We start from the raw sequence: 27,668 nt of genomic DNA, 5'->3' as shown, positions 1-27,668 counted from the left end.
GACCCCAGGCACTGTAGCCTACCAGGCTCCTTTGTCCTTGGGATTCTCCAGGCAAAAATACTGGAGTAGGTTGCCATTTCCTTCTCCAGTAGAATTTCATTGTGCAACCGTATTCTGCTAAAATTTGGGCTTAAAATATTGCTGTGTTCTTTTGTTCAGTTCAGTTTAGTTGCTCAGTCGTGTCCAACTGTTTGGGACCCCATGAATCGTAGCACGCCAGGCCTCTCTGTCCATCACCAGTTCCCGGAATTACCCAAACCCATGTCCATCGAGTCGGTGATGCCGTCCAACCATCTCATCTTCTGTCGTCCCCTTCTCCTCCCGCCCCCAATCCTTCCCAGCATTAGGGTCTTTTCCAATGAGTCAACTCTTCGCATGAGGTGGCCAAAGTATTGGAGTTTCAGCTTCAACATCAGTCCTTCCAATGAACACTCAGGACTGATCTCCTTTAGAATGGATTGACTGGATCTCCTTGCAGTCCAAGGGACTCTCAAGAGTCTTCTCCAACACCACAGTTCAAAAGCATCAATTCTTCGGCGCTCAGCTTTCTTCATCGTCCAACTCTCACATCCATTCATGACCACTGGAAAAACCATAGCCTTGACTAGACAGACCTTTGTTGGCAAAGTAATGTCTCTGCTTTTAAATATGCTGTCTAGGTTGGTCATAACCTTCCTTCCAAGGAGTAAGCGTCTTTTAATTTCATGGCTGCAATCACCATCAGCAGTGATTTTGGAGCCCAAAAAAATAAAGTCTGACACTGTTTCCCCTGTTTCCCCATCTATTTCCCATGAAGTGATGGGACCAGTTGCCATGATCTTAGTTTTCTGAACGTTGAGCTTTAAGCCAACTTTTTCACTCTCCCCTTTCACTTTCATCAAGAAGCTCTTTAGTTCTTCTTCGCTTTCTGCCATAAGGGTGGTGTCATCTGCATATCTGAGGTTATTGATATTTCTCCTGGCAATCTTGATTCCAGCTTGTGTTTCTTCCAGCCCAGCGTTTCTCATGATGTACTCTGCATAGAAGTTAAATAAGCAGGGAGACAATATACAGCCTTGCTGCTGCTGCTGCTGCTGCTAAGGCACTTCAGTCGTGTCCGACTCTGTGCGACCCCATAGACGGCAGCCCACCAGGCTCCGCCGTCCCTGGGATTCTCCAGGCAAGAACACTGGAGTGGGTTGCCGTTTCCTTCTCCAGTACGTGAAAGGAAAATGTGAAAGTGAAGTCGCTCAGTCGTCTGACTCAGCGACCCCATGACTGTAGCCTACCAGGCACCTGCGTCCATCGGATTTTCCAGGCAAGAGTACTGGAGTGGGGTGCCATTGTCTTCTCCGATACAGCCTTGATGTACTCCTTTTCCTATTTGGAACCAATCTGTTGTTCCATGTCCAGTTCTAACTGTTGCTTCCTGACCTGCATACAGGCTTCTCAAATGACAGGTCAGATGGTCTGGTATTCCCATCTCTTTCAGAATTTTCCACAGTTTATTGTGATCCACACAGTCAAAGGCTTTGGCATAGTCAATAAAGCAGAAATAGATGTTTTTCTGGAACTCACTTGCTTTTTCAATGATCCAGCGAACATCAATTTGATCTGTGATTCTTCTACCTTTTCTAAAACCAGCTTGAACATCTGGAAGTTCACGGTTCACGTATTGCTGAAGCCTGGCTTGGAGAATTTTGAGCATTACTTTGCTAGCATGTGAGATGAGTGCAATTGTGCGGTAGTTTGAGCATTCTTTGGCATTGCCTTTCTTTGGGATTGGAATGAAAACTGACCTTTTCCAGTCCTGTGGCCACTGCTGAGTTTTCCAGATTTGCTGGCATATTGAGTGCAGCACTTTCATAGCATCATCTTTCAGGATTTGAAATAGCTCCACTGGAATTCCATCACCTCCACCAGCTTTGTTTGTAGTGATGCTTTCTAAGGCCCACTTGACTTCACACTCCAGGATGTCTGGCTCAAGGTGAGTGATCACACCATCGTGATTATCTGGGTCGTGAAGATTTTTTTGTACAGTTCTTCTGTGTATTCTTGCCACCTCTCCTTAATATCTTTTGCTTCTGTTAGGTCCATACCATTTCTGTCCTTTATTGAGCCGTTCTTTGCATGAAATGTTCCCTTGGTATCTCTAATTTTCTTGAAGAGATCTCTAGTCTTTCCCATTCTGTTGTTTTCCTCTATTTCTTTGCATTGATCGCTGAGGAAGGCTTTCTTATCTCTCCTTGCTATTCTTTGGAACTCTGCATTCAGATGGGAATATCTTTCCTTTTCTCCTTTGTTTTTTGCTTCTCTTCTTTTCCCAGCTACGTGTAAGGCCTCCTCAGACAACCATTTTGCTTTTTTGCATTTCTTTTCCATGGGGATGGTCTTAATCCCTGTCTCCTGTACAGTGTCACAAACCTCTGTCCATAGTTCATCAGGCACTCTGTCTGTCAGATCTAGTCCCTTAAATCTATTTGTCACTTCCACTGTATAATCATAAGAGATTTGATTTAGGTCATACCTGAATGGTCTAGTGGTTTTCCCTGCTTTCTTCAATTTCAGTCTGAATTTGGCAATAAGGAGTTCATGATCCGAGCCACAGTCTGCTCCTGGTCTTGTTTTTGCTGACTGTGTAGAGCTTCTCCATCTTTGGCTGCAAAGAATATAATCAATCTGCTTTCGGTGTTGACCATCTGGTGATGTCCATGTATAGAGTCTTCTCTTGTGTTGTTGGAAGAGGGTGTTTGCTATGACCAGTGCATTCTCTTGGCAAAACTCTATTAGCCTTTGCCCTGCTTCATTCTGTACTCCAAGGCCAAATTTGTCTGTTATGCCAGGTGTTTCCTGACTTCCTACTTTTGCATTCCAGTCCCCTGTAATGAAAAGGACATCTTTTTTCGGTGTTAGTTCTAAAAGGTCTTGTAGGTCTTCATAGAACCGTTCAACTTCAGCTTCTTCAGTGTTACTGGTTGGGGCATAGACTTGGATTACCGTGATATTGAATGGTGTGCCTTGGAAACGAACAGAGATCATTCTGTCGTTTTTGAGATTGCATCTAAGTACTGCATTTCAGACTCTTTTGTTGACTATGATGCCTACTCCATTTCTTCTAAGGGATTCTTGCCCACAGTAGTAGATATAATGGTCATCTGAGTTAAATTCACCCATTCCAGTCCATCTTAGTTCGCTGATTCCTAGAATGTCAACATTCACTCTTGCCATCTCCTGTTTGACCACTTCCAATTTGCCTCGATTCACAGACCTAACGTTCCAGGTTCCTATGCAATATTGCTCTTTACAGCATCGGACTTTGCTTCTATCACCAGTCACATCCACAGCTCGTATTGTTTTTGCTTTGGCTCCATCCCATCATTCTTTCTGGAGTTATTTCTCCACTGATCTCCAGTACCATATTGGGCACCTACTGACCTGGGTAGTTCATCTTTCAGTGTCCTATCTTTTTGCCTTTTCATACTGTTCATGGGGTTCTCAAGGCTAGAATACTGAAGTGGTTTGCCATGCCCTTGTCCAGTGGGCCACATTCTGTCAGACCTCTCCACCATGACCCGTCCGTCTTGGGTGGCCCCACACGGCATGGCTTAGTTTCATTGATATAGACAAGGCTGTGTTCCGTGTGGTCAGATTGGCTAGTTTTCTGTGATTATAGTTTCAGTGTGTCTGCCCTCTGACGCCCTCTCGCAACACCTACCATCTTACTTGGGTTTCTCTTACCTTGGACGTGGGGTATCTCTTCACGGCTGCTCCAGCAAAGTGCAGCCGTTGCTCCTTACCTTGGACAAGGGGTATCTACTCACGACAGACCCTCCTTACCTTGAATGTGGAGTAACTCCTCTTAGCCCTCCTGTGCCCACGCAGCCGCCGCTCCTTGGACCTGGGGTAATTCCTCTCGGCCGCCCCCGGCCTTGGGCGCAGGGTAGCTCCTCTAGGTCGCTGCCCCCGGCCTCGGCTGCGGGGTGGCTCCTCTTGGTTGCCGCCCCTGGCCTCCACCGCAGGGTAGATCCTCTCAGCCGCCGTCCCCAGTTCTTTTGTAGTTGATATATTTTTATCTCCAGAAATATCTTCAAATATCCCAGGCTTTGGTGATTCCAAGTAAAATGATCTAGTCCACGTATTAGACTTGTGTAAAAGCAGGACTTAGCCTCTCATCAGAGTGGGTAGGGACCTCTGCTGGTCCCGAATGTTACAGACTAGTAGATTCCTTTTTTGTCGTTGGTTTTCCAGCTAATGATTACAGGTGTAATTGACAAATAAGAATCTTAAAGTGTCCAACATGATGATATGATATAGGTATACATTGTGATAGGATTCCTGCAATCAAGTTAATTAACACATATATCACCTTACGTATTTACTTCTGAGGGATGGAGCACTTAAATTCTGCTTTCTTAGCAAATTTCAATCACTGTGTTCAATATAATACAATATTATCAACTATAGTCACCATATTATACATGATATCCTCAAAGCTTATTCATCCTATAACTGAAAGTTTGTACCCTTTTACCAGCCCCTTCCCATTTCTCCCATCCCCCATTCCCTCTGGCTCCTGACAGCCACCATTTCTACTCTCCATTTATGTGATTTTGACCTCTGTCTTTTTTAGATTCCACTTATAAGTGATGCCATGCAGTGTTTATCTGTTTATCTTTCTCTTTCTGGCTTTGTGCCCTTATCATAATGCCCTCCAGGTTCATACATGTTGTTGCAAATGGTAGGATTTCCTTTTTATTTTATTTTTTTAATGGCTGGATACTATTCTACTCTATATATGTTTAATGTTTATATATTACATTTTCTATATTCATTCTTTTGTTGACGGACACTTAGGTTGTTTCCATACCCTGGCTATTATAAATAATATTGCGACAAACCTGGGAGTACAGATACATCTTTGGGATAATGATTTTGTTTCCTTTGGATATATACCCAGAAGTGAGATTGCGGGATCATATGGTAGCTCTATGTTTAATTTCTTGAGGAACTGCCATCCTGTTTTTTACAATGACTGTATAAGATTCCTTCTGATTGAGATTTAAGGGTCTTCAGAAATCCTTTCAACATAGAATCCTATTTTTATAAGTGATATTTCTTTCTCTTTATCAGAAGATATTTTTAATATGACCATTGCTGGTACTGAGCTACATAAAATCCCTTTGTAATAAAATATTAGTTGTTTATTTTGTGTGTTTTTCTGATATTTGAGTACATAAAATTTTGGGAAGAGGGTCATAGACTCAGTTTTCTAATTTAGAAAAACTAATATTAAAATAGTGACTTTCTTAATGATAGCCCTGCGGCTCTTTTGAAAAAACAGTGAGTGCTTTTACTGTAAAACGTAATAATTACAGAAACACTCTCCCACACCCCATTTCATACAGCCATGTAATCACCAACACATGTTATTTACTAAAGATGATACTGCTAACCCATCATTGTGAAGTTACTCTTTGCATGTTTTCTCAGTGAGAGCAAAATGTTTGATACTTTCAAGATAATTCTATCAGTATGCAAAGAATTATTATTTTTTTTGAGACACCTGGTTGAAGTTAGTAAAAGTTATGATTGTGCGGTAGAATGAAGGTAAACAATCTATGATAGGATCTCACCCTAACCAGACCTTCTTTCTCATGCCTGACTGTGAATTAAGGAACCAAAGAGAAGGAGTCAGATGTATATAATCTAACCAAGTACTTTTATAAATTGATGGTGATTCTATGAACTTATCATCTTTATCAAAAATAATTGAAACAAAGAGTTTGATCTTATCATATGCATAGCCTTTCTAGAGAATGACCAGAATTTAAATACAGTAACATAGACATTTTAACTTACTCTTTGTTTTTTAAAATATGGAGAAAATTGTGTCATATTTCACTTAACTTTAATAGTTTTTTATATGATATTAATCTTCCTAGAAAATTAGTATTCTCAGCTGATTACAAACAACTAAATTTTTATTTTTTTTGGCCATGCCACACAGCTTACAGGCTGTTAGTTCTCCCACCAAAATGGAACCTAGGCCCTCAGCTGTGAAAGTGGACTGCCAGGATATTCCCACAAACAACTAAATTTAAAAAATTGGGGGGACTTCCCTGGTGATCCAGTGGCTAAGACTGCGTTTCCAGTGCAGAGGACCCGAGTTCGATCACTGGTTAGGGGATTAGATCCTATGTGCTACAACTAAAGGATTCTACATGCTGCAGTGAAGATCAGACTCAATACGATTTGACCCAGTATGGCCCAAAAATAAATAAAAATAAATAATTAAAAAAATTTTTTTTATCAGATTTCAAAAGTGAATTTTGGTAGGCAAAGTATGTCTCTTCTCCTTTTATCCATTCTTCTCCTTTAATTTTTTATTATGTAAAATACCAAACTACACCATATTATCAGAACTTTCAGGCTTCTTTAGAGTAGAAACTAAATAATTTCTTTCTGAATACTTTAAATGCTCAGTAATGTTCTCACATAGAAGGTTAGGAATTAACGTTTGTGGATTGTAGTGTACGAATTACAATCAACATGACTCGTAAAAAGAAAAAAAATGCTCCAGTTCTGCACTGTCTAAAAACTCTCCTGCAGACATTTTTAGATTTGGAGATCTAGAAGGGATACCTTGTCCCATGTTCCCCTGGGATACTTTGGGAGTTTGGAGTATTCCACCCAGAACTCTAAGAGGTTCTAGAGTCTTGCAGAGTCAGTGTATTCCACTGGGAACTCTGTAAGGAAGAAGTAGAAGCCCTACTTAAAAAGTTTTCCATGGCACAGTGTTGCCGAGCTGAATTGATCTGATTGTAAATAAATCTCTATGGGACTTACCCTGTAGCATCATCTGTTATATATACTTGAGTTTACATACTCATAGTTTTGGAGAATGTCCCAAGAGTGAAACTTCAAACACCTTAATTAGATAAGCCCTCTCACATTTCCAAATCATCCATATAATGGCACATCCCAAAATAACCAAAAATCTAGAATGCTTATTGGCTGAAACAGTAATCTTCTCATTTACTAAGGTCATTTAATTTCTTTCCATTTGTTATTATATTACTAATTATATTTTATATTACTAAGATATTTTTATTATATTTTGCTAATATTACTAAAATCCTCTTTTTTTGGCTGCATCACGCGGCTTGAGGGATCTTTAATTACTGGACCAGGGGTTGAACCTGTGTGCCCTGCAGTAGAAGCACAGGGTCCTAAAACCACTGGGCCACCAGGGAGTTCCCCAATATGCTATTGTTTTTTATTTTATTATTGTGTTACTTTAACTTTAAATTACAGATCTAGCCTTTTGGATATCTCATTGTACTGAAATATTTTTTTAAGCTTCATTGTAACTGTTATGGGGTAATGTAACATACTTGAGGCTAGCAATTCAGTTGCTTTCTTTATATAAAATGTATAAAAGATAAAATATATTTTGTTTTCTAAAAGGCTATGTTTGTTGAAATACTTCAATGATTTCATTTTTGAAAACTGAATTCTTGAAAATATTTCCTGCAGGAAGCAAGAAGTGACAAGAGTCCAGATATGGCACCTGCTCCTGCCCCACAAAGCACACCACGAAATACTATTTCTCAGTCAACTTCCGGGGACCCTGAGACAGACAAAAAAATCAAGAACCTAAAGAAGGTGGGAGGCTTCAGTGAAAAGCACATGTGTTTATTGAAAGAACACATGAGAATTATATAAAGGAAGTAGTGCTTAGATGCCTAAAGCCAGGCATCTGAGAGGTTTGTAGCAATCTTCGTTGTTGTTTTCTCACCATGAAATACTGTAACTTAGGAATGGTACTGATTTTAGTTTTATTCACAGATGTCTAAGGAATATTAGTCCTTTATTATTGATTTTTCGAGTAATAAGAAATAATGTGCATTTGAACATTTTTATACTCACTACTTCATTAGACCCTTATGAGACAAGTAGGACAGATATTCATCCCTTTTTTAAAGATGAAGAAAGAGGAACAAAAGGAAGTTTATTAATTTGTCAAATTGCAACCCCTGTGTGATGGTGGCCTTGGAGGTAAAATCAGGTTTCTAGAGCACTTCCCAGGCTACATTATGGAGTTTCTCTTAAAGCTAAAGACATGGTCCAGGTACCATGAGGTACTGAAATAAATGGTGAAATTAGACATATATTTACATACATATACATGTACATATATGTGCATAGATGTACATATATACTAATATTAAAATTTTGAAAAATACCAAATTTCATGTTCTTAATGTACACAATTTTATGTTTAATTTTGAAAGTAGTTTGTGCACTCTGAAATTACTTATTCTTTCTTCCTTTTGACTCCTGTTTGGTGTTTACAGAAACTGAAAGCGATTGAACAGCTGAAGGAACAAGCAGCAGCTGGAAAACAGCTAGAAAAAAATCAGGTCTTTTCTCCATTTTTCATTTGGGCTCATAGTTACTACCACCCTTCCCCTTTTTATTACAAGCAACTATTTAAAACTTCTTTTGAAATATACAAGGATAGGGGAAAATGTGGATCATGGTGAATGAGGGAGTCCCTGTTGCCTGTGAGACATACTAATGCTGTAGCTGCTGGCTTATTATGTTAGACAAATAGAAGATTCTCTTCTTTTCTGTATCTCAGGTCACACTGTCCTGTTTCCCCTTTTCCTTCCTCCTGTCCTCAACACTTTGAAGCCCAAGTGTAGAATGGAAGATTTATTAGACTTAGAGAATGCAGTAAGGCAGCTCTGTTTTTTGTCTTCTTGATTCATCAGTTCAGTCGCCCAGTCGTGTCCGACTCTTTATGACCCCATGGACTGCAGCACACCAGGTTTCCCTGTCCATCACCAAACTCATGTCCATTGAATCAGTGATGCTATCCAACCATCTCATCCTCTGTTGTCCCCTTCTCCTCCTGCCTTCGGTCTTTCCCAGCATCAGGGTCTTTCAAATGAGTCGGTTCTTCACAGCAGATGGTCAAAGTATTGGAGCTTCAACTTCAGCATCAGTCCTTCCAGTCAATATTCAGGACTGATTTCGTTTAAGATTGACTGGCTTAATCTCCTTGCAGTCCAAGGGACTCTCAAGAGTCTTCTCCAACACCACAGTTAGAAAGCATCAATTCTTTGATGCTCAGCTTTCTTTATAGTCCAACTCTCACATCCATACGTGGCTACTGAAAAAACCATAGCTTTGACTAGATGGACCTTTGTTGGCAATGTCTCTGCTTTTTAATATGCTGTCTAAGTTGGTCATAGCTTTTCTTCCAAGGAGCAAGCATCTTTTAATTTCATGGCTGCAGTCACCATCTGCAGTGATTTTGGACCTAAGAAAATAAAGTCTCTCACTGTTTCCATTATTTCAATACCTATCTATTTGCCATGAAGTGATGGGACGAGATGCCATGATCTTCGTTTTTTGAATGTTGAGTTTTAAGCCAGCTTTTTCACTCTCCTCTTTCATTTTCATCAAGAGGCTCTTTAGCTTCTCTTCACTTTCTGCCATAAGGGTGGTGTCATCTGCATATCTGAGGTTACTGATATTTCTTCTGGCACTCCTGATTCCAACTTGTGCTTCATCCATTCTGGTATTTCGCATGATGTACTCTACATATAAGTTAAATAAGCAGGGTGACAATATACAGCCGTGACGTACTCCTTTCCAAATTTGGAACCAGTCTGTTGTTCCATGTCCAGTTCTAACTGTTGCTTCTTGACCTGCATACAGATTTCTCAGGAGGCAGGTGAGGTGATCTGGTATACCTATCTCATTAAGAATTTTCCACAGTTTGTTGTGATCCATACAGTCAAAAGCTTTAGCGTAATCAGTGAAGCAACAGCAGATGTTCTTCTGGAATTCTCTTGCTTTTTCTATGATCCAGTGGATGCTGGCAGTTTGATCTCTGGTTCCTCTGCATTTTCTAAATCCAGCTTGAACATCTGGAAGTTCACGGTTCACATACTGCTGAAGCCTGGCTTGGAGAATTTTGAGCATTGCTTTACTAGCGTGTGAGATGAATGCAATTGTAAGGTAGTTTGAGCATTCTTTGGCATTGCCTTTCTTTGGGATTGGAGTGAAAACTGACCTTTTCCAGTCCTATGGCCACTGCTGAGTTTTCCAAATTTGCTGGCATATCAAGTGTAGTACATTCACAGCATCATCTTTTTGGATTTGAAATAGCTCAACTGGAATTCCATTACCTCCACTAGCTTTTTTCATAGTGATGCATCCTAAGGCCCACTTGACTTCGCATTCCAGAATGTCTCGCTCTAGGTGAGTGATCACACCATCGTGGTTATCTGGGTCATGAAGATCTTTTTTGTATAGTTCTGTATATTCTTGCCACTTCTTAATATCTTCTGCTTTTAGGTCCATACTGTTTTTGTCCTTTATTGTGTCCATCTTTGCATGAAATGTTCCCTTGGTATCTCTAATTTTCTTGAAGAGATCTCTAGTCTTTTCAATTCTGTTGTTTTCCTCTATTTCTTTGCATTGATCACTGAGGAGGACTTTCTTATGTCTCCTTGCTGTTCTTTGGACTTCTCCATTAAGATGGATGTATCTTTCCTTTTTCTCCTCTGCCTTTAGCTTCTCTTCTTTACTCAGCTATTTGTAAGGCCTCCTTAGACAACCATTTTGCCTTTTTGCATTTCTTTTTCTTGGGGATGGCCTTGATCACCACCTCCTATACAATGTCACAAACCTCTGTCCATAGTTCTTCAGGCACTCTATCAGATCTAATCCCTTGAATCTGTCACTTCCACTGTATAATCGTAAGGGATTTGATTTAGGTCATACCTGAATGGTCTAGTGGTTTTCCCTGCTTTCCTTCAATTTAAGTCTGAATTTGGCAATAGGAGTTAATGATCTGAGCCACTGTCAGCTCCCAGTCTTGTTTTTGCTGACTGTAGAGAGTTTCTCCATCTTCAGCTGCAAAGAACAGAATCAATCTGATTTCAGTGTTGACCATCTGGTGATGTCCATGTGTAGAGTCTTCTTTTGTGTTGTTGGAAGAGGGTGTTTGCTATGACCAGTGCGTTCTCTTGGCAAAACTCTATTAGCCTTTGCCCTGCTTCATTCTGTACTCCAAGGCCAAACTTGCCTGTTACTCCAGGTGTCTCTTGACTTCCTACTTTTGCATTCCAGTCCTCTATGATGAAAGAGACATCTTTTTTTGGTATTAGTTCTAGAATGTCTTGTAGGTCATCATAGAAACCATTCCAGCTTCTTTGGCATTAGTGGTTGGGGCATAGACTTGGGTTACTGTGATATTGAATGGTTTGCCTTGGAAATGAACAGAGATCATTCTGTCATTTTTGAGATTGCCCCCAAGTACTTGATTCATATCAAACAACAAATTAGACCTTGTTTCTAATCTGTATTTTTGAAATCTGTGGTTACCAAAAAATCTGGTAAAGTCTCAGATATATTCTTTCTCTAAGTTTTTTCTCTTTTGCTATGTGGCTGTTGATCTAATCATTATTTCATTTCATTTCCTGTTTAATAACTTTATTGTTTTAAACTTTTCTAGTTGGAGAAAATTCAGAAAGAGAAAGCCCTTCTCCAAGAGCTGGAAGATTTGGAACTGGGTATTTAAAGATTCACAGAAAGCAAGCTGGTTACCAGACATCACTGCAAACATATTTTCTGTTAAACCCATCAGTGAAGATAGAAATATCCATGTGCCCACGTTTAACGTTCACTTATAATTTTGACCATTTATCTAAGATTCTACATATCTATACAGTTACTTAATAGTGTCTGTTAAATTGAATTTTACATCCTGCATCCTGTATCATGTCAACATACGATATAGAAAAGAGACATGATTTTCTGTTTAGCTAAGTTTGACAGATTGAAAGACTAATGTCATTGTTTTTTAGTAGGGGACAGTATTTACCATATCAGTGAATAAAAAGATTTTAATTTTAATCATTGTTGACTCTTAAGTTCTTCAGTTAACAAGTTGTTCATTAATTTACAAAGACAAGTTTGGGAAATTTTTCCTTTGAATATATAGCATAACTATCTTGATCCTAAAAGATTATGTAGTCGAACATTAAAGAAAAGCCTTAAAATCGGGTTGTACTAAATATATTAAATTGTTTATATTGGTAGGATTTGAAGTAAAGTTTTTCTGACTAGTATTAAAGTATGGACTTTAAAAATAGAAAGTAATAAAACATTTTGATATTTCAGATAATAAACCTGACCATTTAATGACAAGGTAATATTTTCTAAATGTGAACTATGATTATTTTGCTGTGGTTGTCTTGTTTCAGTTTTCACTGATATGATGAATAAATGATGTTCTGGTAACCCAAGACATTCAGCTATCAAAACTGATTTATATTTGGTTTTGGAGTCTGTTACAGCTACTTTTTTTTTTTAATCTGATTTACATTTGAAGTTATTTTTATTACATTTACATTGATACAGGTTTTAATTATCCAGAGCTAATATTTAAGCTAAGTAAAAGAAAAGAATCTAGGAATACTTTGAGAAAGATACACAGGTAACTGAGCTTCCTGATGTTCCAAAGCTACAAATAAGATTTGGTACAGACCTAATGAATTAAAGTTGAAGTGTTTTGGGTTTTTTGGTTTTTTTTTTTCCAGTGGAAGCACAGAGTCTTAACCACTGGACCGCTCTCAAAGTCCCTTGAGTAGTATTTTAAATGTTTTGTGTGTAGAGTAAATGTGGACACATACACACTTGTGTACATATAATTTCTTTCAACATTAATTTGTTTCTGATAATAGAAATTTAAACTTTTTTTAAAGTAATATATTGTAAAACAATGTATTTTTCTAATAAAATGTTAAGTAATTCACCTTAAGCCAGTGTAATGTTTTTTGGCCAAGCAGCCTAACAGTTTTCTTAATTTTAAATTTTTTAATTACCAATTTACACAGTTTACAGCAAATATATTAATCATGTTAAAAATGTTCATCTTAAGGGAATTCCCTCGTGTTGCAGTGATTAGGACTCGGTGTTCTCACTGCCGAGGGCCTGAGTTCAATCCCTGGTTGGCGGACTAAGATCCCACACACTGTGGCATGACAGTGAATAAATCAGTAATCAATAAAGCTTATCAGTCAGTCTATGGGAATTTCCTGGTGATTCAGTGGTTAGGACTCCACACTTCCACTGTAGGGGGCACGTATTCTATCTCTGGTCAAGGAACTAAGATCCTGCATGCCATGTGGCCCCCCCAAACATTTTTTTAATGAAATGTTTATCTTAGAAATATTATTGAACTTTTTGTTTTAGTCAGATGCTTTTTAATTGCTCCAAGGTGACTGTTCCTATTAAAATTAGATTACTTGGACTCAGTTTTTAGATTGTCTTTATTTCTGTAATCAATCTATTTAATTTTTTCCAAAGAAATGTTTTATTTTTGTGTGCTAAGTTGCTTCAGTCGTGTCTGACTCTTTGCAACCCTATGAACAGTAGTTCGTTAGGCTGCTCTATCCATGCGATTCTCCAGGCAATATACTGGAGTAGTTGCCTTGCCCTCCTCCAGGGGATCATCCCAACCCAGGGATCAAACCCGCATCGCTTATGTCTCCTGCATTGGCAGGTGGGTTCTTTTACCACTAGCATCATGTTTATTTCTGAGCACATATCAATGTAAAAATCACTGAGATGTTCTTGGACTACATATTTTATTTTTATTTTAAATATATTCTGGCAGTATGAGTAAGGTTATAGAAAAGTGTGTAAAGTGATGAAAGTGTGCTTGAAATTTTAAATATGCTGTTGTGTATTCATTATAAAGGAAAAAATGTAATTCCTGGATTCTCATAAAAGTCTCTTTTTATTAATCCTCTCAGAAATGTATTTGGAGGACTTTTTCTGGCAATCTAGTAGTTAAAACTGCACTTCCAGTGCAGGGAGCATGGGTTCATTCCCTGGTAGGGTAACTAAGATCCCATATGCTGCACAGCATGGCTGGGGAAAAAAAAAAGAAAGAAATGTATTTGGCTTTTACCATAAGCATCTGTGAAGAACATTATAAGCTTGAGGGGAGGTCCTTCAGTAGCACAAAGGCTCTTTGATTAGTTACACAAGCTTCCCAGAGAGGGAAGAGAAAAAGGAACAAAACTCAACTTTCATAGCCAAAAAAAGGAATTCTCTTAGAAAAGAAGTAGAAGTACAATTTATGTCAAGACATATGGCACCCCACTCCAGTACTCTTGCCTGGAAAATCCCATGGACGGAGGAGCCTGGTAGGCTGCAGTCCATGGGGTCGCTAAGAGTCGGACACGACTGAGCGACTTCACTTTCACTTTTCACTTTCATGCATTGGAGAAGGAAATGGCAACCCACTCCAGTGTTCTTGCCTGGAGAATCCCGGGGATGGGGGAGCCCGGTGGGCTGCCGTCTATGGGGTCGCACAGAGTCGGACACGACTGAAGCGACTTAGCAGCAGTAGCATACTTATATATGTTGCTAAATAAAATAATAACATTTTCAAAACAGTACATTTTTTGATGGTTACATTTAAGTATGTGAACTTATAGAAAAAGGTTTGCTAAGAGTATGCACTAAATTGATGACATTGACTACTAGAGTAGAGGGTGGTCAAAAGGAACTTTATCTTTATCTGTAATGTTTAATTTTTTATACATAAAGGAGAATATAATTTTGTACAATTTTAAAATCGTAACCGAGACTAGGCTTCGAACTAGGAAATTGTCTTCCAGTTCAATTTTATGACTTCTATACACCAGTAATATCTAAGGTAAGGACTCAATGTTATGGGCATTATGTGCAATTCATTTGCTCTTTGGAATATATCACCTAATAACTGAGGCAGCAGGAGAGTAAGGTAAATGTTTGCAAAAATGCTTCTCTTTTTTTTTTCAAGGAAATTTTGGCAAGTAAATATGGAAAATGCTGTATTCTCTTATAAACGCATATTAAGTTGGGATTCCATCTTTATCCTGGTCTGTTATCTAATATTTAAAAAATGAATTTGACTCCTACTTCACATAGTGATTCACATATAATTATTTTTATTAGTAGCCTTGACTATATGGACCTTTGTTGGCAAAGTAATGTCTCTGCTTTTTAATAAGCTGTCTAGGTTGGTCATAACTTTCCTTCCAAGGAGTAAGCGTCTTTTAATTTCATTGCTGCAGTCACCAACTGCAGTGATTTTGGAGCCCAGAAAAATAAAGTCAGCCACTGTATCCACTGTTTCCCCATCTATCTGCCATGAAGTGATGGGACCAGATGCCATGATCTTAGTTTTCTGAATGTTGAGCTTTAAGCCAACTTTTTCACTTTCATCAAGAGGTCTTTAGGTCTTCTTCACTTTAGCCATAAGGGTGGTGTCATCTGTATATCTGAAGTTATTGATATATCTCCCGGTAATCTTGATTCCAGCTTGTGCTTCCTCCAGCCCAGCATTTCTCATGATGTACTCTGCATATAAGTTAAATAAGCAGGGTGACAATATACAGCCGTGACGTACTCCTTTCCAAATTTGGAACCAGTCTGTTGTTCCATGTCCAGTTCTAACTGTTACTTCCTGACCTGAATACAGGTTTCTCAAGAGGCAGGTCAAGTGGTCTGGTATGCCTATCTCGTTCAGAATTTTCCACAGTTTATTGTGATCCGCACAGTCAAAGGCTTTGGCATAGTCAATAAAGCAGAGGTAGATGTTTTTCTGGAACTCTCTTGTTTTTTCGATGATCCAGCGGATGTTGGCCGTATAGTCAAGGCTATGGTTTTTCCAGTGGTCATGTATGGATGTGAGAGTTGGACTATAAAGGAAGCTGAGCGTCAAAGAATTGATGCTTTTGAACTGTGGTGTTGGAGAAGACTCTTGAGAGTCCCTGGACAGCAAGGAGATCCAACCAGTCCATCCTAAAGGAGATCAGTCCTGGGTGTTCATTGGAAGGACTGATGTTGAAGCTGAAACTCCAATACTTTGGCCACCTGATGGGAAGAGCTGACTCATTTGAAAAGACCCTGATGCTGGGAAAGATTGAGGGCAGGAGGAGAAGGGGATGACAGAGGATGAAATGGCTGGATGGCATCATCGACTCGATGGACGTGGGTTTGGGTGGACTCCGGGAGTTGGCGATGGACAAGGAGACCTGGCCTGCTGCGGTTCATGGGGTCGCAAAGAGTCAGACACGACTGAGCGACTAAACTGAACTGATATGATCTTTCTGTAACGTATATGACCCTAAGGCTATAGAATTAAGAAATTTGCCAATATCACCAAGCTAGGATGTGGGATTTAAACCCAGGCAGTCTGATGCCAGTGCTTGTGCTCTAGGTCACTGTGGTAATATTGCTTCTGTATCCTGAGGTAATATATCCTTATGCACTTGATTTGGTGTAATTGCAGGGTAGATTGTGTAAGCATGACTGCTGGACTGTGCAGATTTCAATTTTCATGGATACTGCCAAATTGCCTTCTTTAAAAGTTTAACTTCTACCAGTTAAAGTTTCCCATATTCTTATCAGATCTATAAGGCTTTTGAATTTTTACCAAATCGAGAGAGGGAAAATGATACTTTTTGGTTTTGTTACTTCTTTTTATTAGTAATGGGTTATGTATTTTTCCACATTTGATGGTGGTTTATATTTTTTTCGTGAATTGGTTTTCCTTTTCATTGGCCCATTTCCCTATTTGAGTATTTAGCTTTCATCTTACTGATTTATAAGCATATCCTATATAGTAACACGTACAATACTCTTAAAATCTTAAGTAGGAAGTGCGTGCACAGGATTTTTTTTTTTTAATTCAAGCAGAACAAATGTCATAGAATGAAAGTTACCTCCATTCTAGTTGCAGCAATTACTAGTTCCTTAGGTATCTTTCTAAAGATACATTGCATATTTATATTCAAGTATACATACACTTCCTTTAAAATATATATATATATATATATCTTTATATATATATATACACATATACACACAGAGTTCTGTATTTTTTCCCTTAACGTATTTTGGAAGTCATTTCATATCAGGACATTGCCCTTTTAAAATTTATACATATACCTTTATAATGACCACATTCTTTGGAGGTAAGACAGTTTAACCAGCTCACACCAATGTACATTTAAGTTATAAAATGTCAGTTAAACACACATATACACATGCTTTAAAATAACAAAGTATAGATGTTTATTCTGGGATTAAGTTGGATGTCGTCTTTTTTTTTCTTTAAATAGGTTTGCTGTGCTGGGTCTTCATTGCTGTGCACAGGCTTTCTCTAGTTGCGATGAGCAGGGGCTACTCCAGTGCAGTGCTTGGGCTTGTTGCAATGGCTTCTCGTTGCAGAGCATGGGCTCTAGGGACGTGGGCTTCAGTAGTTGTGGCACATGGATTCCAGAGTTTAGGCTCAGTGGTTGTGGCACATGGATTCCAGAGCTTAGGCTCAGTAGTTGTGACACATGGGCTTGGTTGCCCCTTGGCATGTGGAATCTTCTCAGGCCAGGAATCGAACCAGCGTACCCTTCATTGCAAGGCAAGTTCTTAACCACTGGACCACCAGGGAAGCCCCAAGTTGAGTGTCTCAAAAAATTAAATTAGGTCTTTGGACACTCAGTTTAACTGGGGATCAGTTTTGCAGTGAATTTCTTTTAGTTAGTGAAATACAAGAAAAGATAACTAGGAATATTAAAATTTTTTATTAAAGTAAGGTTTCAAAGCATTTCTTGGGTTCCTCCACTTCTGTAAATATTAATACATTAATGTCCAGAGCAGGGGAAAAGTATGAATTTATAAGTAGTAAAATGACAAATTATTGTGACTGCCTTGCTGGTCCAGTCTTGCCAAAGTTAAGTGTTTTTGTTTTTTGGTTTTTGTTTTATATTTCTGAAAGGCAGGAGGAATAATAGAATAAGCAAACACTAAGTGCCTACCTCTCTGGGTCATCTTTGGCTCCAAAGGCAATAGAATCAAATCAGATTTAGAAGGAATAACTTTCATGCTTTTTTTTTTTTTAAAGCTACATAGATCAGTTGTTTACAGTGTAAAGTGCAGGTTACAAAGGAAATACAGTGTATTTAGAAGTTTTAAGATTGACACTGAATTGAAGTAAAAGATATTTGAAGATTCCTGCCAAAAGATGTGGCCAGGTGTCTTAATTCATCAGGGCTACTGTAACAAAATATCATAAACTGGGTTGCTTATAAATAAGAGAAATTTCTTTCTGACAAATCTGGAAGTGGGTGAGAGTCTGCTTCCTGGTTCTGTCTTCTTACTGTGTCCTCACATGGTGGAAGGTGTGAGTGATCTCTAGAAGCTGCTTTTATAAGGGTTTATGAAGGCTCTGCCCAGAGTCCTCACTTGCAAATACCATGATGCTGGGAACTAGGTTCAATGTGTGAATTTTGAAGGGACACAAACATTCAGTCTATGTCAGTTCAGTTCAGTTCAGTCGTGTCTGATTCTGCAGTCCCAAGGGCTGCAGCACGCCAGGCCTCCCTGTCCATCACCAACTCCCGGAGTTTACTCCAACTCATGTCCATTGAGTTGGTGATGCCATCCGACCATCTCATCCTCTGTCATCCCCTTCTCCTGCCTTCAATCTTTCCTAGCATCAGGTCTTTTCAAATGAGTCAGTTTTTCACATCAGGTGACTGAAATATTAGAGTTTCAGCTTCTGCATTAGTCCTTCCAATGAATATTCAGGACTGATTTCTTTTAGGATTGACTGGTTGGATCTCCTTGCAGTCCAAGGGACTCTCAAAAGTCTTCTCCAACAGCACAGTTAGAAAGCATCAATTCAGCACTCAGCTGCCTTTATAGTCCAACTCTCACATCCATACGTAACTACTGGAAAAATCATAGCTTTGACTAGATGGATGTCTGTCGGCAATGTCTCTGCTTTTTAATATGCTGTCTAGGTTGGTCATAACTTTTCTTCCAAGGAGCAGGAGTCTTTTAATTTCATGACTGCAGTCACCACCCATGGTGATTTTGGAGCCCAAAAATTAGTCTCTCACTGTTTCCGTTGTTTCCCCATCTATTTGCCATGAAATGATGGGACCAGATGCCATGATCTTCACTTTTTGAACGTTGAGTTTTAAGCCAAGTTTTTCACTCTCCTCTTTCACGTTCATTAAGAGGCTTTTTAGTTCTTCTTTGCTTTCTGCCATAAGGGCAGTGTCATCTGCATATGTGAGGTTATTGATATTTCTCCTGACAATCTTGATTCCAGCTTGTGTTTCACCTGGCCTAGCATTTTTCACGAAGTACTCTGCGTATAAGTTAAAGAAGCAGGGTGGCAATATACAGCCTTGATGTACTCCTTTCCCTATTTGGCACCAGTCTTGTTCCATGTCCATTTCTAACTAGTTGCTTTCTGATCTGCATACAGATTTCTCATGAGGTGAGTAAGGTGGTCTGGTATTCCTATCTCTTGAAGAATTTTCCACAGTTTATTGTAATCCATATAGTGAAAGGATTTGACATAGTCAATAAAGCAGAAATAGATGTTTTTCTGGAACTCACTCGCTTTTTTGATATCCAATGGATGTTCGCAATTTGATCTCGGGTTCCTCTGCCTTTTCTAAATCCAGCCTGAACATCTGGCAGTTCACGGTTCACGTACTGTTGAAGCCTGGCTTGGAGAATTTTGAGCATTACTTTGCTAGCGTGTGAGATGAGTGCAATTGTGTGGTAGTTTGAGCATTCTTTGGCTTTGCCTTTCTTAGGGATTGGAATGAAAACTGACCTTTTCCAGTCCTGTGGCCACTGCTGAGTTTTCCAGGTTTGCTGGCATATTGAGTGCAGCACTTTCACAGCATCATCTTTTTGGATTTGAAATAGCTCAATTGGAATTCCATCACCTCCAGTAGCTTTGTTCGTAGCGACACTTCCTAAGACCCACTTGACTTCACATTCCAGGATGTCTGGCTCTAGGTGAGTGATCACACCATCATGATTATCTGGGTCATGAAGATGTTTTTTGTACAGTTCTTCTGTGTATTCTTGCCACCTCTTCTTAATATCTTCTGCTTCTGTTAGGTCCATACCATTTCTGTCCTTTTTTGAGCCCATCTTTGCATGAATGTTCCCTTGATATCTCTAATTTTCTTGAAGAGATCCCTAGTCTTTCCCATTCTATTGTTTCCCTCTATTTCTTTGCATTGATCACTGAGGAAGGCTTATCTCTCCTGGCTATTTTTTGGAACTCTACATTCAAATGGGTATATCTTTCCTTTTCTCCTTTGCCTTTAGCTTCTCCTTTTGACAGCTGTTTGTAAGGCCTCTTCAGACAACCCTTTTGCCTTTTTGCATTTCTTTTTCTTGGGGATGGTCTTGATCCCTGTCTCCTGTACAATGTCACAAACCTCTGTCCATATTTCTTCAGGCATTCTATCAGATCTAATCCCTTGAATCTATTTCTCACTTTAGCACATAGGGAAAAAAAGTCTTAAAACAAGGAGCATATGTTGATGCAGAGGTTTCACCGAAAACGCAATTCCTGTTATGGCCACTAGAGGGTTTCAAAGATCAGAATATTGGGAAACGAAGGAATTAGAAATTGTATAACATACCTGGAAAATATGTTCACTCACTTAAAAGTTGCAAAGAAGGGACTTCTCTGGTGGTCCAGTGGTTAAGAATCTGCCTTCCAATGCAGGAGACATTGGTTTGATTCCTTGTTGTGGGACTGAGATACCACATGCCACAGGGTAAATAAGCCTACAACCCTGCAACTAGTTGCAAGTATAATCATCTGTATTGCTGCTCTTTGATTTTATATTGCCAAACTCCTTGAATTAACCCTTGTTAGCTCCTTGCCATCAGACTTATTCCGGCCTTACCCCTGAGTTCTGTCATGAACTATTGGCTGCAAATGAATCATGTCTCAAGAGTTTGTTTGTAGGTCAAATGTTTACAAATGAAATTTTGCATGTTTTCCCACAGAGGTAATAAGTGGTTATTGGTGCTGAGATTATCCCACGAAAACCTTACATGGAAGAACTGGGTATATATTCATTAAAACAAAAATGCTATTTACAAGTTAATTTTTAAAAATGAATGCCAATATAAGAAAATAGAATGAGAATTCTTTTTGAAAGTTTGAGTGCTAACTTTTTTAATTAATTAATTTTTAAATTTATTTCTTTTTTTTTTTTTCTTCTTTCCACTCTGCAACCCACTTCAGTTCCTGCAGCCTACTGGCAGAGGCCAGGCAATGGTTCCGGGCCGGGTTTGCTCTGGCATGGGACACTATGAGAGGCCCAGGGGGACGAGCCTGCCATAAATCCAAACCCATGCATTAAATTTATTTCAATTGGAGGCTAATTACTTTACAATACTGTAGTGGTTTTGCCATACATTGACATGGATCAGCCATGGGTGTACATGTGTTCCCCATCCTGAACCCCCCTCCCACCTCCCTCCCCATCCCATCCCTCTGGGTCATCCCATTGCACCAGCCCCGAGCACCCTGTCTCATGCATCGAACCTGGACTGGCGATCTGTTTCACATATGATAATATACATGTTTCATGCTATTCTCTCAAATCATCCCACCCTCGCCTTCTCCCAGAGTCCAAAAGACTGTTCTATACATCTGTGTCTCTTTTGCTGTCTTGCATGTAGGGTTATCATTACCATCTTTCTAAATTCCATATATATGCATTAATATACTATATTGGTGTTTTTCTTTTTGACTTACTTCACTGTATAATAGGCTCCAGTTTCATCCACCTCATTAGAACTGATTCAAATGTATTCTTTTTAATGGCTGAGTAATATTCCATTGTGTATATGTACCACAGCTTTCTTACCCATTCATCTGCTGATGGACATCTAGGTTGCTTCCATGTCCTGGCTATTATAAACAGTGCTGCGATGAACATTGGGGTACACGTGTCTCTTTCAGTTCTGGTTTCCTCGGTGTGTATGCCCAACAGTGGGATTGTTGGGTCATATGGCAGTTCTATTTCCAGTTTTTTAAGGAATCTCCACACTCTTCTCCATAGTGACTGTACTAGTTGGCATTCCCACTAACAGTGTAAGAGGGTTCCCTTTTCTCCACACCCTCTCCAGCATTTATTGCTTGTAGACTTTTGGATAGCAGCCATTCTGACTGGTGTGAGATGGTACCTCATTGTGGTTTTGATTTGCATTTCTCTGATAATGAGTGATGTTAAGCATCTTTTCATGTGTTTGTTAGCCATCTGTATGTCTTCTTTGGAGAAATGTCTGTTTAGTTCTTTGGCAGCCAAAACACTCTCCTACTTAAATCACAGCAGGATCCTCTATGACCCACCTCCCAGAGTAATGGAAATAAAAGCAAAAATAAACAAATGGGACCTAATTAAACTTAAAAGCTTTTGCACGATGAAGGAAACTATAAGCAAGGTGAAAAGACAGCCTTCAGAATGGGAGAAAATAATAGCAAGTGAAGCAACTGACAAAGAATCTCAAAAATATACAAGCAACTCCTGCAGCTCAATTCCAGAAAAATAACTTTTTTTTTTAAAAGCAGACTTAAATGATGGAAAAGGAAGAAAATAATTTTAAGGAGATTCCTAAATGCTTTTGGTTATTTTTCTGCACTTTAGCTATTGGTTCTGTGCTCCACACACATATACTTATCTTCTCTTTTCCTCAATTAAATTATCACTATTCTCAAATTCTACCACAGTTGAGGTCAGTGAGTGTTTATCAATGAAACAAAGAGAAGGAAAGAAAGGAGATTTTTCCTAAGATCACTAAGCAAAAAATGGATGCAGGAGGGAACGAGAAAAAAACCGTTTCAGAGAAAAACATATACATGAGATGGACAGAGAAAGAGAGAAAAGGGGAAGTGAAGCTAAGAAACCCTGGAATTGGATCAGAGCCATCACAGCCAGGGTGCCATCTCGGATTTTTGTTTTGTTTTGTTTTGTTTTGTTTTTAAGCTGGGGAGGGATGGCACCCTTGGAAAAGGAAATCAGTGTGTAACCCAGAAATAGTTGCAAATTAGGCACTATATGACTTGGGAATGTCTCCACAATTCTCTTAGGAATTAAGTTCCCTTTAGAAGAAAATTCAGCTGCATTTTTGAAGTCTTAAAAGACCTGGCAAAGCAGAGCTGTTTGCATTCACATTCTCAGGCAAAATTACTTCTGGGCAGTTTTGTTTATGTTCAGTTGAAACTAAACAGGTCAAATCCTAAAGTTGTGGTATCACCAGAGACACTTTTATTGTGCCCAGCCTGCTTTGCTTTTGTGTCCCTTCCCCTCTTCTTCCCAGCAGGGGTGGACGGTACCCCCTTAAGGAGTTTAGAATCCCGGGCTTGTCCCTCCTCTTCCAAGCCCACAGTCATATAATGGAGACAATTCAGGCATACTTATTGATTGAAAAAAATACATTTGGACAACAAAACTCAAGCATGCATTTGCATTTAAACACTGGCAATGAAAGACTTGAGAATTTAGTGTTTGATAATATTGACCCCAGAGCAGAGAAGTGATCAGCCTTAGACATAGAAGTGGGGGTGGGGTGGGGGGTGCAAAATGAAAACAGGAAGTTCTTGTTCAAAAAATAAGAATTTCGACGTGGTGATAGCAAAGCGTTAAACCAAGTGCATGGGGTCTTTACATGTTGGGCCCTGTACACCTGTACAGGTTGTGCAGCCATGATGCCAACCCTGCCTAGAAGCTGTGAGAAACTGAATTCCCTCTAAAAGAAGTGTCTTTACTTTGTTTCTGGACATCCCCCTGTTCCCTGGAGGAGAGAGGGGTGGTGGCTGACCCTAACAAGACTGCTGTGGAGGAAGGGGAGATTTTTTTTTAGATGAGTTTTGGGTTCACAGCAAAATTGAGGTGATCCCCCACCACAGTAGTACATTTATTAAAATTGGTGAATGCCTTGACACATAATCACCCAAAGTCCATAATTTACATTAAGTTTCATTCTTGGTGTTGAACATTCTATGGGTTTGGTTACAGGTGCAATGACATGTATCCACCATTATAGAATCATACAGAATAGTTTCTCTGATTGGAAAATCCTCTGTTCTCCACCTATTCATCTCCCCACTCTCTCCCTGGCAGCCACTGATCCTACTGTGTCCGTAGTTTTGCCCTTTCCAGAATGTCATATAGTTGGAATCATACTGTATGCTGCCTTTTCAGATTGGCTTCTTGCACTTAGTAATAAAGCATTTAAGATTTCTCCTTTTCCCTATGCCTGCCACCTCCACCCCACTTCCAGGTATGTCTAGGAGGCTTCAGGGGATGTCTGATGTATGGTCAGCAAATGAATTCACTCTTATCAAGTGCTGCCACTGCCTCCACTTGCACCGCAAGTCTTCTGATGAGTGCTACCTTTGCTGAAGACCCCACCCCCTGCTGGCGTCTGAGGCTGCTCCACCAGGCCCAGAGGCTACTTTCAACATTTGTGCATATTTAGCATATCACAGTCCTGAGATGCTAGAGCTTCGTCATACCATACATTGTAACCCTGGGTAAGATGGAGAATATCTCTCCTTTTTGCATTATATTCTTTTGGGAGAGAGTTGTTAGAAACTGTCTGAGCCACCAGTGCTTCTGGGGTTCCAATGTCATGCTGCATTCTTAGAGTTTTAGACCTATTAACTTATTTTTGAATTGAGTTGGGCTGGCTTGGGGATGCAATCTGAGTGATAGTTCTTAGGCTGGAGTTGGAATCATCTTTCCCCCAGAGACCTATGCTCAGTTGCAGCCTGGGCTCTATGTTGTTTGGCTCTTTTTTTTTTAAATTTTTAATTTATTTTTGGCTGTGCTGGGTCTTCCTTCCTGCAGTAGTTTTTCTCTAGTTGCAGAGAGCAGGAGCTGCTCTCTAGTTGTGGTGCTACGGCTTCTCGTTGCTGTACCGTCTCTTACTGTGGAGCATGGGCTCTAGAGCACAGCCTCAGTAGTTGTGGCACATGGGCTTAGTTGCTTCACAGCATGTGAGATCTTTCTGGATCAGGGATCAAACCTGTGTCTTCTGCATTGGCAGGCAGATTCTTCCACTGAGCCACCAGGGAAGCCCTGGTTCATTCTCTTGAAATGCTTTATTTCCCAGAAGGATTCACTCCATGTCTCCCCACCCCCACCTACAATCCACATGTGTTTACTTGCCAACCACACCCCACATGTCTGAGTCCCAGCAGTGAAAAATGAGATTTTCCACTTTGAGAAGTCTTTCCTCAAGAACCCACAAGTCTAGTTATTCCTTGTGCCCTGTTCTTTTTAAAAATATTTATTTTATCTATTTGGCTGCATTGGGTCTTAGTTGCTGCACGTGACATCTTTTGTTGCAGCGCTTGGACTTAGTTGCCCTGTGGTATGTGGGATCTTAGTTCTCTGACCAGGAATTGAGTTTGTGTCCCCTACATTGCAAGGAGGAAGATGAGATGGTTGGATAGCATCGGCGATTCAATGGACATGAACTTGGGCAAACTCTGGGAGATGGTGAGGGACAGGAAGGCCTGGCATGCTGCAGTCCATGGGGTCACAAAGAGTTGGAAACGACTTAACAACTGAACAACAACAACAACATTGCAAGGGGGATTCTCAACCATTGAACCACCAGGGAAGTCCCCCTTGCACTCTGTTTCTGTGCTGTGTCGAAGTGGTTTATAATGATTGTCTGCATCTTCATGTTGTATGTGACTTCCTATCTTGAGACACTTCTTACTTCAGTCATGCATACAGTTACTACATCAGTCTTCCTTAGTGCTTTGATAATGTTGCCAATCTTCAATAGCTCCCATTTTTTTATAGGAAAAAAATTTAAACTGCTTAGCCTGGCATTCAAGAACTTCCACAATCTCCCCTACCTACATTTCCATTCTGGTTTCCCATTCATCCCCTAATGAAACCCTCTCCAGCACGGTAGTCATGCAACCACCCCTCTTCTGGCTTTTATTTACATTCTCTTTTCTTCACTAAATCTTTACCATCCATGACATACACACATTCAAACATTATTTGCTGTGTTAGTAATGAATTAATAAATAAAAAATAATAAAGGTAAAGCCCCAGGCACCCAATAGATAGTAGTTGATATTATTTGTTCTCATTTTATTCTCACTGCTATTATTTGAAAAAGTCCATAGTTACCTGGACTACCAGGACTAATGACAGTTTTTGCCCTTGCCAATCTCGGCTAAAAACAGAAGAGTCTGACATAGTAATCACTGATTACAATGATGTATAATGACTAGGTAGGAGGTCAGAGCTGAGTGCCTCAAGGGTATAGTGCAGGAAGGGTTAAAGCTAAACTTCACTGAACAGTGTGAATTGGCCTTGAAGAGTAAATAGAAAGTTTTATATTTTTATTTGTAAAAGTTTTGCACATTTCATTTTAGATTTATTCTAGGAAGTATTTGTAAAGGATACCTTTTTAAAAATTTTGTTGCTGTTTAGTCGCTAACTTGTGACCCTTTTGTGACCTCATGGACTGTAGCCCACCAATCTCCCCTGTCTATGTGATTTCCCAGGGAAGAGTACTGGAGTGTGTTGCTATTTCCTTCTCCAGGGGGTCTTCTTTTCCCAGGATTGAACTCACATCTCCTGCATCAGCAGGTGGATCCTTACCACTGAGCCACCAGGGAAGTTTTTTTTTTATTTAATTACATTTTAAAATTGTTGATGAAAGATTGTGCCCTGCCCTCTTCCTGTCTCACTAAGATATATGACTTGTTTTAGTCAAAGTGAGCTGAAATAAATATTCAGAAATGTTTTCAGACTTTCACTAAATTCTTTTTTTTTTTTAGCATATGAAAGGTACGTATTTATCATTGATATGCAAATTAAAAACCTAACAAATCATCACTACATACCTACCAGAATATAGGTATCATGTGGCTAATATCACATGCTAGTAAGGATGCATAGCAACTGGATTTCTTATAAACTACAGGATGGAATGCCAAGTGGCACAACTACTTGGGAAAACAATTTGACAGTTTCAAGTAAGCTAAACACATACTACCACATGATCCAACAATCTCACTGCTAGATATTTAACCAACAGAAATGAAAACTATGTTCATACAAAAACCTGTACACAAGTTTTATAGAGTTTCATTCACAGCTACCCAGTGTGCTTCCGCTGCTGAATGGATAAACTGATATAAGAGAACACTATGAAGCAAAAGGAATAAACTATTGATACATGCAACAACATGAAGATATCTCAAATGCATATCATTATGTGAAGGAAGCCTCACTAAATTCTTAAATTAGAAAATAATTTTTGATCATCTGTTTCATTCAAACTGTTGGATATGATAAACTGTTGTTGTTGCTCAGTCACTAAGTCGTGTCTGACTGTTTGCAACCCCTGAACTGAGACACACCAGGCTTCCTTGTCCTTCACTATCTCCCAGAGTTTGTTCAAACTCATGTCCATTGAGTCAGTGATGCCATCCTGCCATCTCATCCTCTGTCACCTCCTTCTCCTCTTGCACTCAATCTTTCCCAGCATCAGGGTCTTTTCCTGTGAGCTGGCTCTTCGCATCAGGTGGCCAAAGTATTGAAGCTTCAACTTCAGCATCAGTCCTTCCAATAATATTCAGGATGGATTTCCTTTACGGTTGACTGGTTTGATCTCCCTGAAGTCAAGGGGCTCTCAAGAGTCTTCTCCAACACCACAGTTCAAAAACTTCAATCCTTCGGGATTCAGCCTTCTTAATGGTCCAACTCTCACATCCATACATGACTACTGGGAAAACCATA

At 39.5% G+C, this 27,668-nt stretch overlaps 1 protein-coding gene and 1 non-coding gene across 7 annotated transcripts in view; one reads left to right on the top strand and one right to left on the bottom strand.

The window, feature by feature from the left end:
- Positions 1-12,305, top strand: part of EIF2A (eukaryotic translation initiation factor 2A) — a 43,516-nt gene extending 31,211 nt beyond the window's left edge. For 5 of the 6 annotated variants that reach the window (XM_081569447.1, XM_081569449.1, XM_081569450.1 and 2 more), the window contains 3 exons: positions 7,516-7,644; positions 8,337-8,402; positions 11,513-12,305. In XM_081569447.1, coding sequence (XP_081425573.1) covers positions 7,516-7,644; positions 8,337-8,402; positions 11,513-11,578 — 261 coding nt within the window. In that variant the 3' untranslated portion in view covers positions 11,579-12,305. Of the gene's footprint in view, positions 1-7,515; positions 7,746-8,336; positions 8,403-11,512 lie in introns of all 6 variants that reach the window. The other variant, XR_014076617.1, reaches the window with a different exon arrangement.
- Positions 12,306-21,110: 8,805 nt separating this feature from the next.
- On the bottom strand, positions 21,111-21,243 carry LOC145540047 (small nucleolar RNA SNORA42/SNORA80 family). Its single transcript, XR_014078173.1, has one exon. It is a non-coding gene; the product is annotated as a small nucleolar RNA SNORA42/SNORA80 family (small nucleolar RNA).
- Between the last annotated feature and the right edge of the window lie 6,425 nt (positions 21,244-27,668).

This window comes from Giraffa tippelskirchi, chromosome 2 (genome assembly GCF_054371585.1).
Source record: "Giraffa tippelskirchi isolate mGirTip1 chromosome 2, T2T-mGirTip1v1.2.pri, whole genome shotgun sequence".
Taxonomy (NCBI): domain Eukaryota; kingdom Metazoa; phylum Chordata; class Mammalia; order Artiodactyla; family Giraffidae; genus Giraffa; species Giraffa tippelskirchi.
This window is presented reverse-complemented; position numbering and strand designations above follow the sequence as displayed.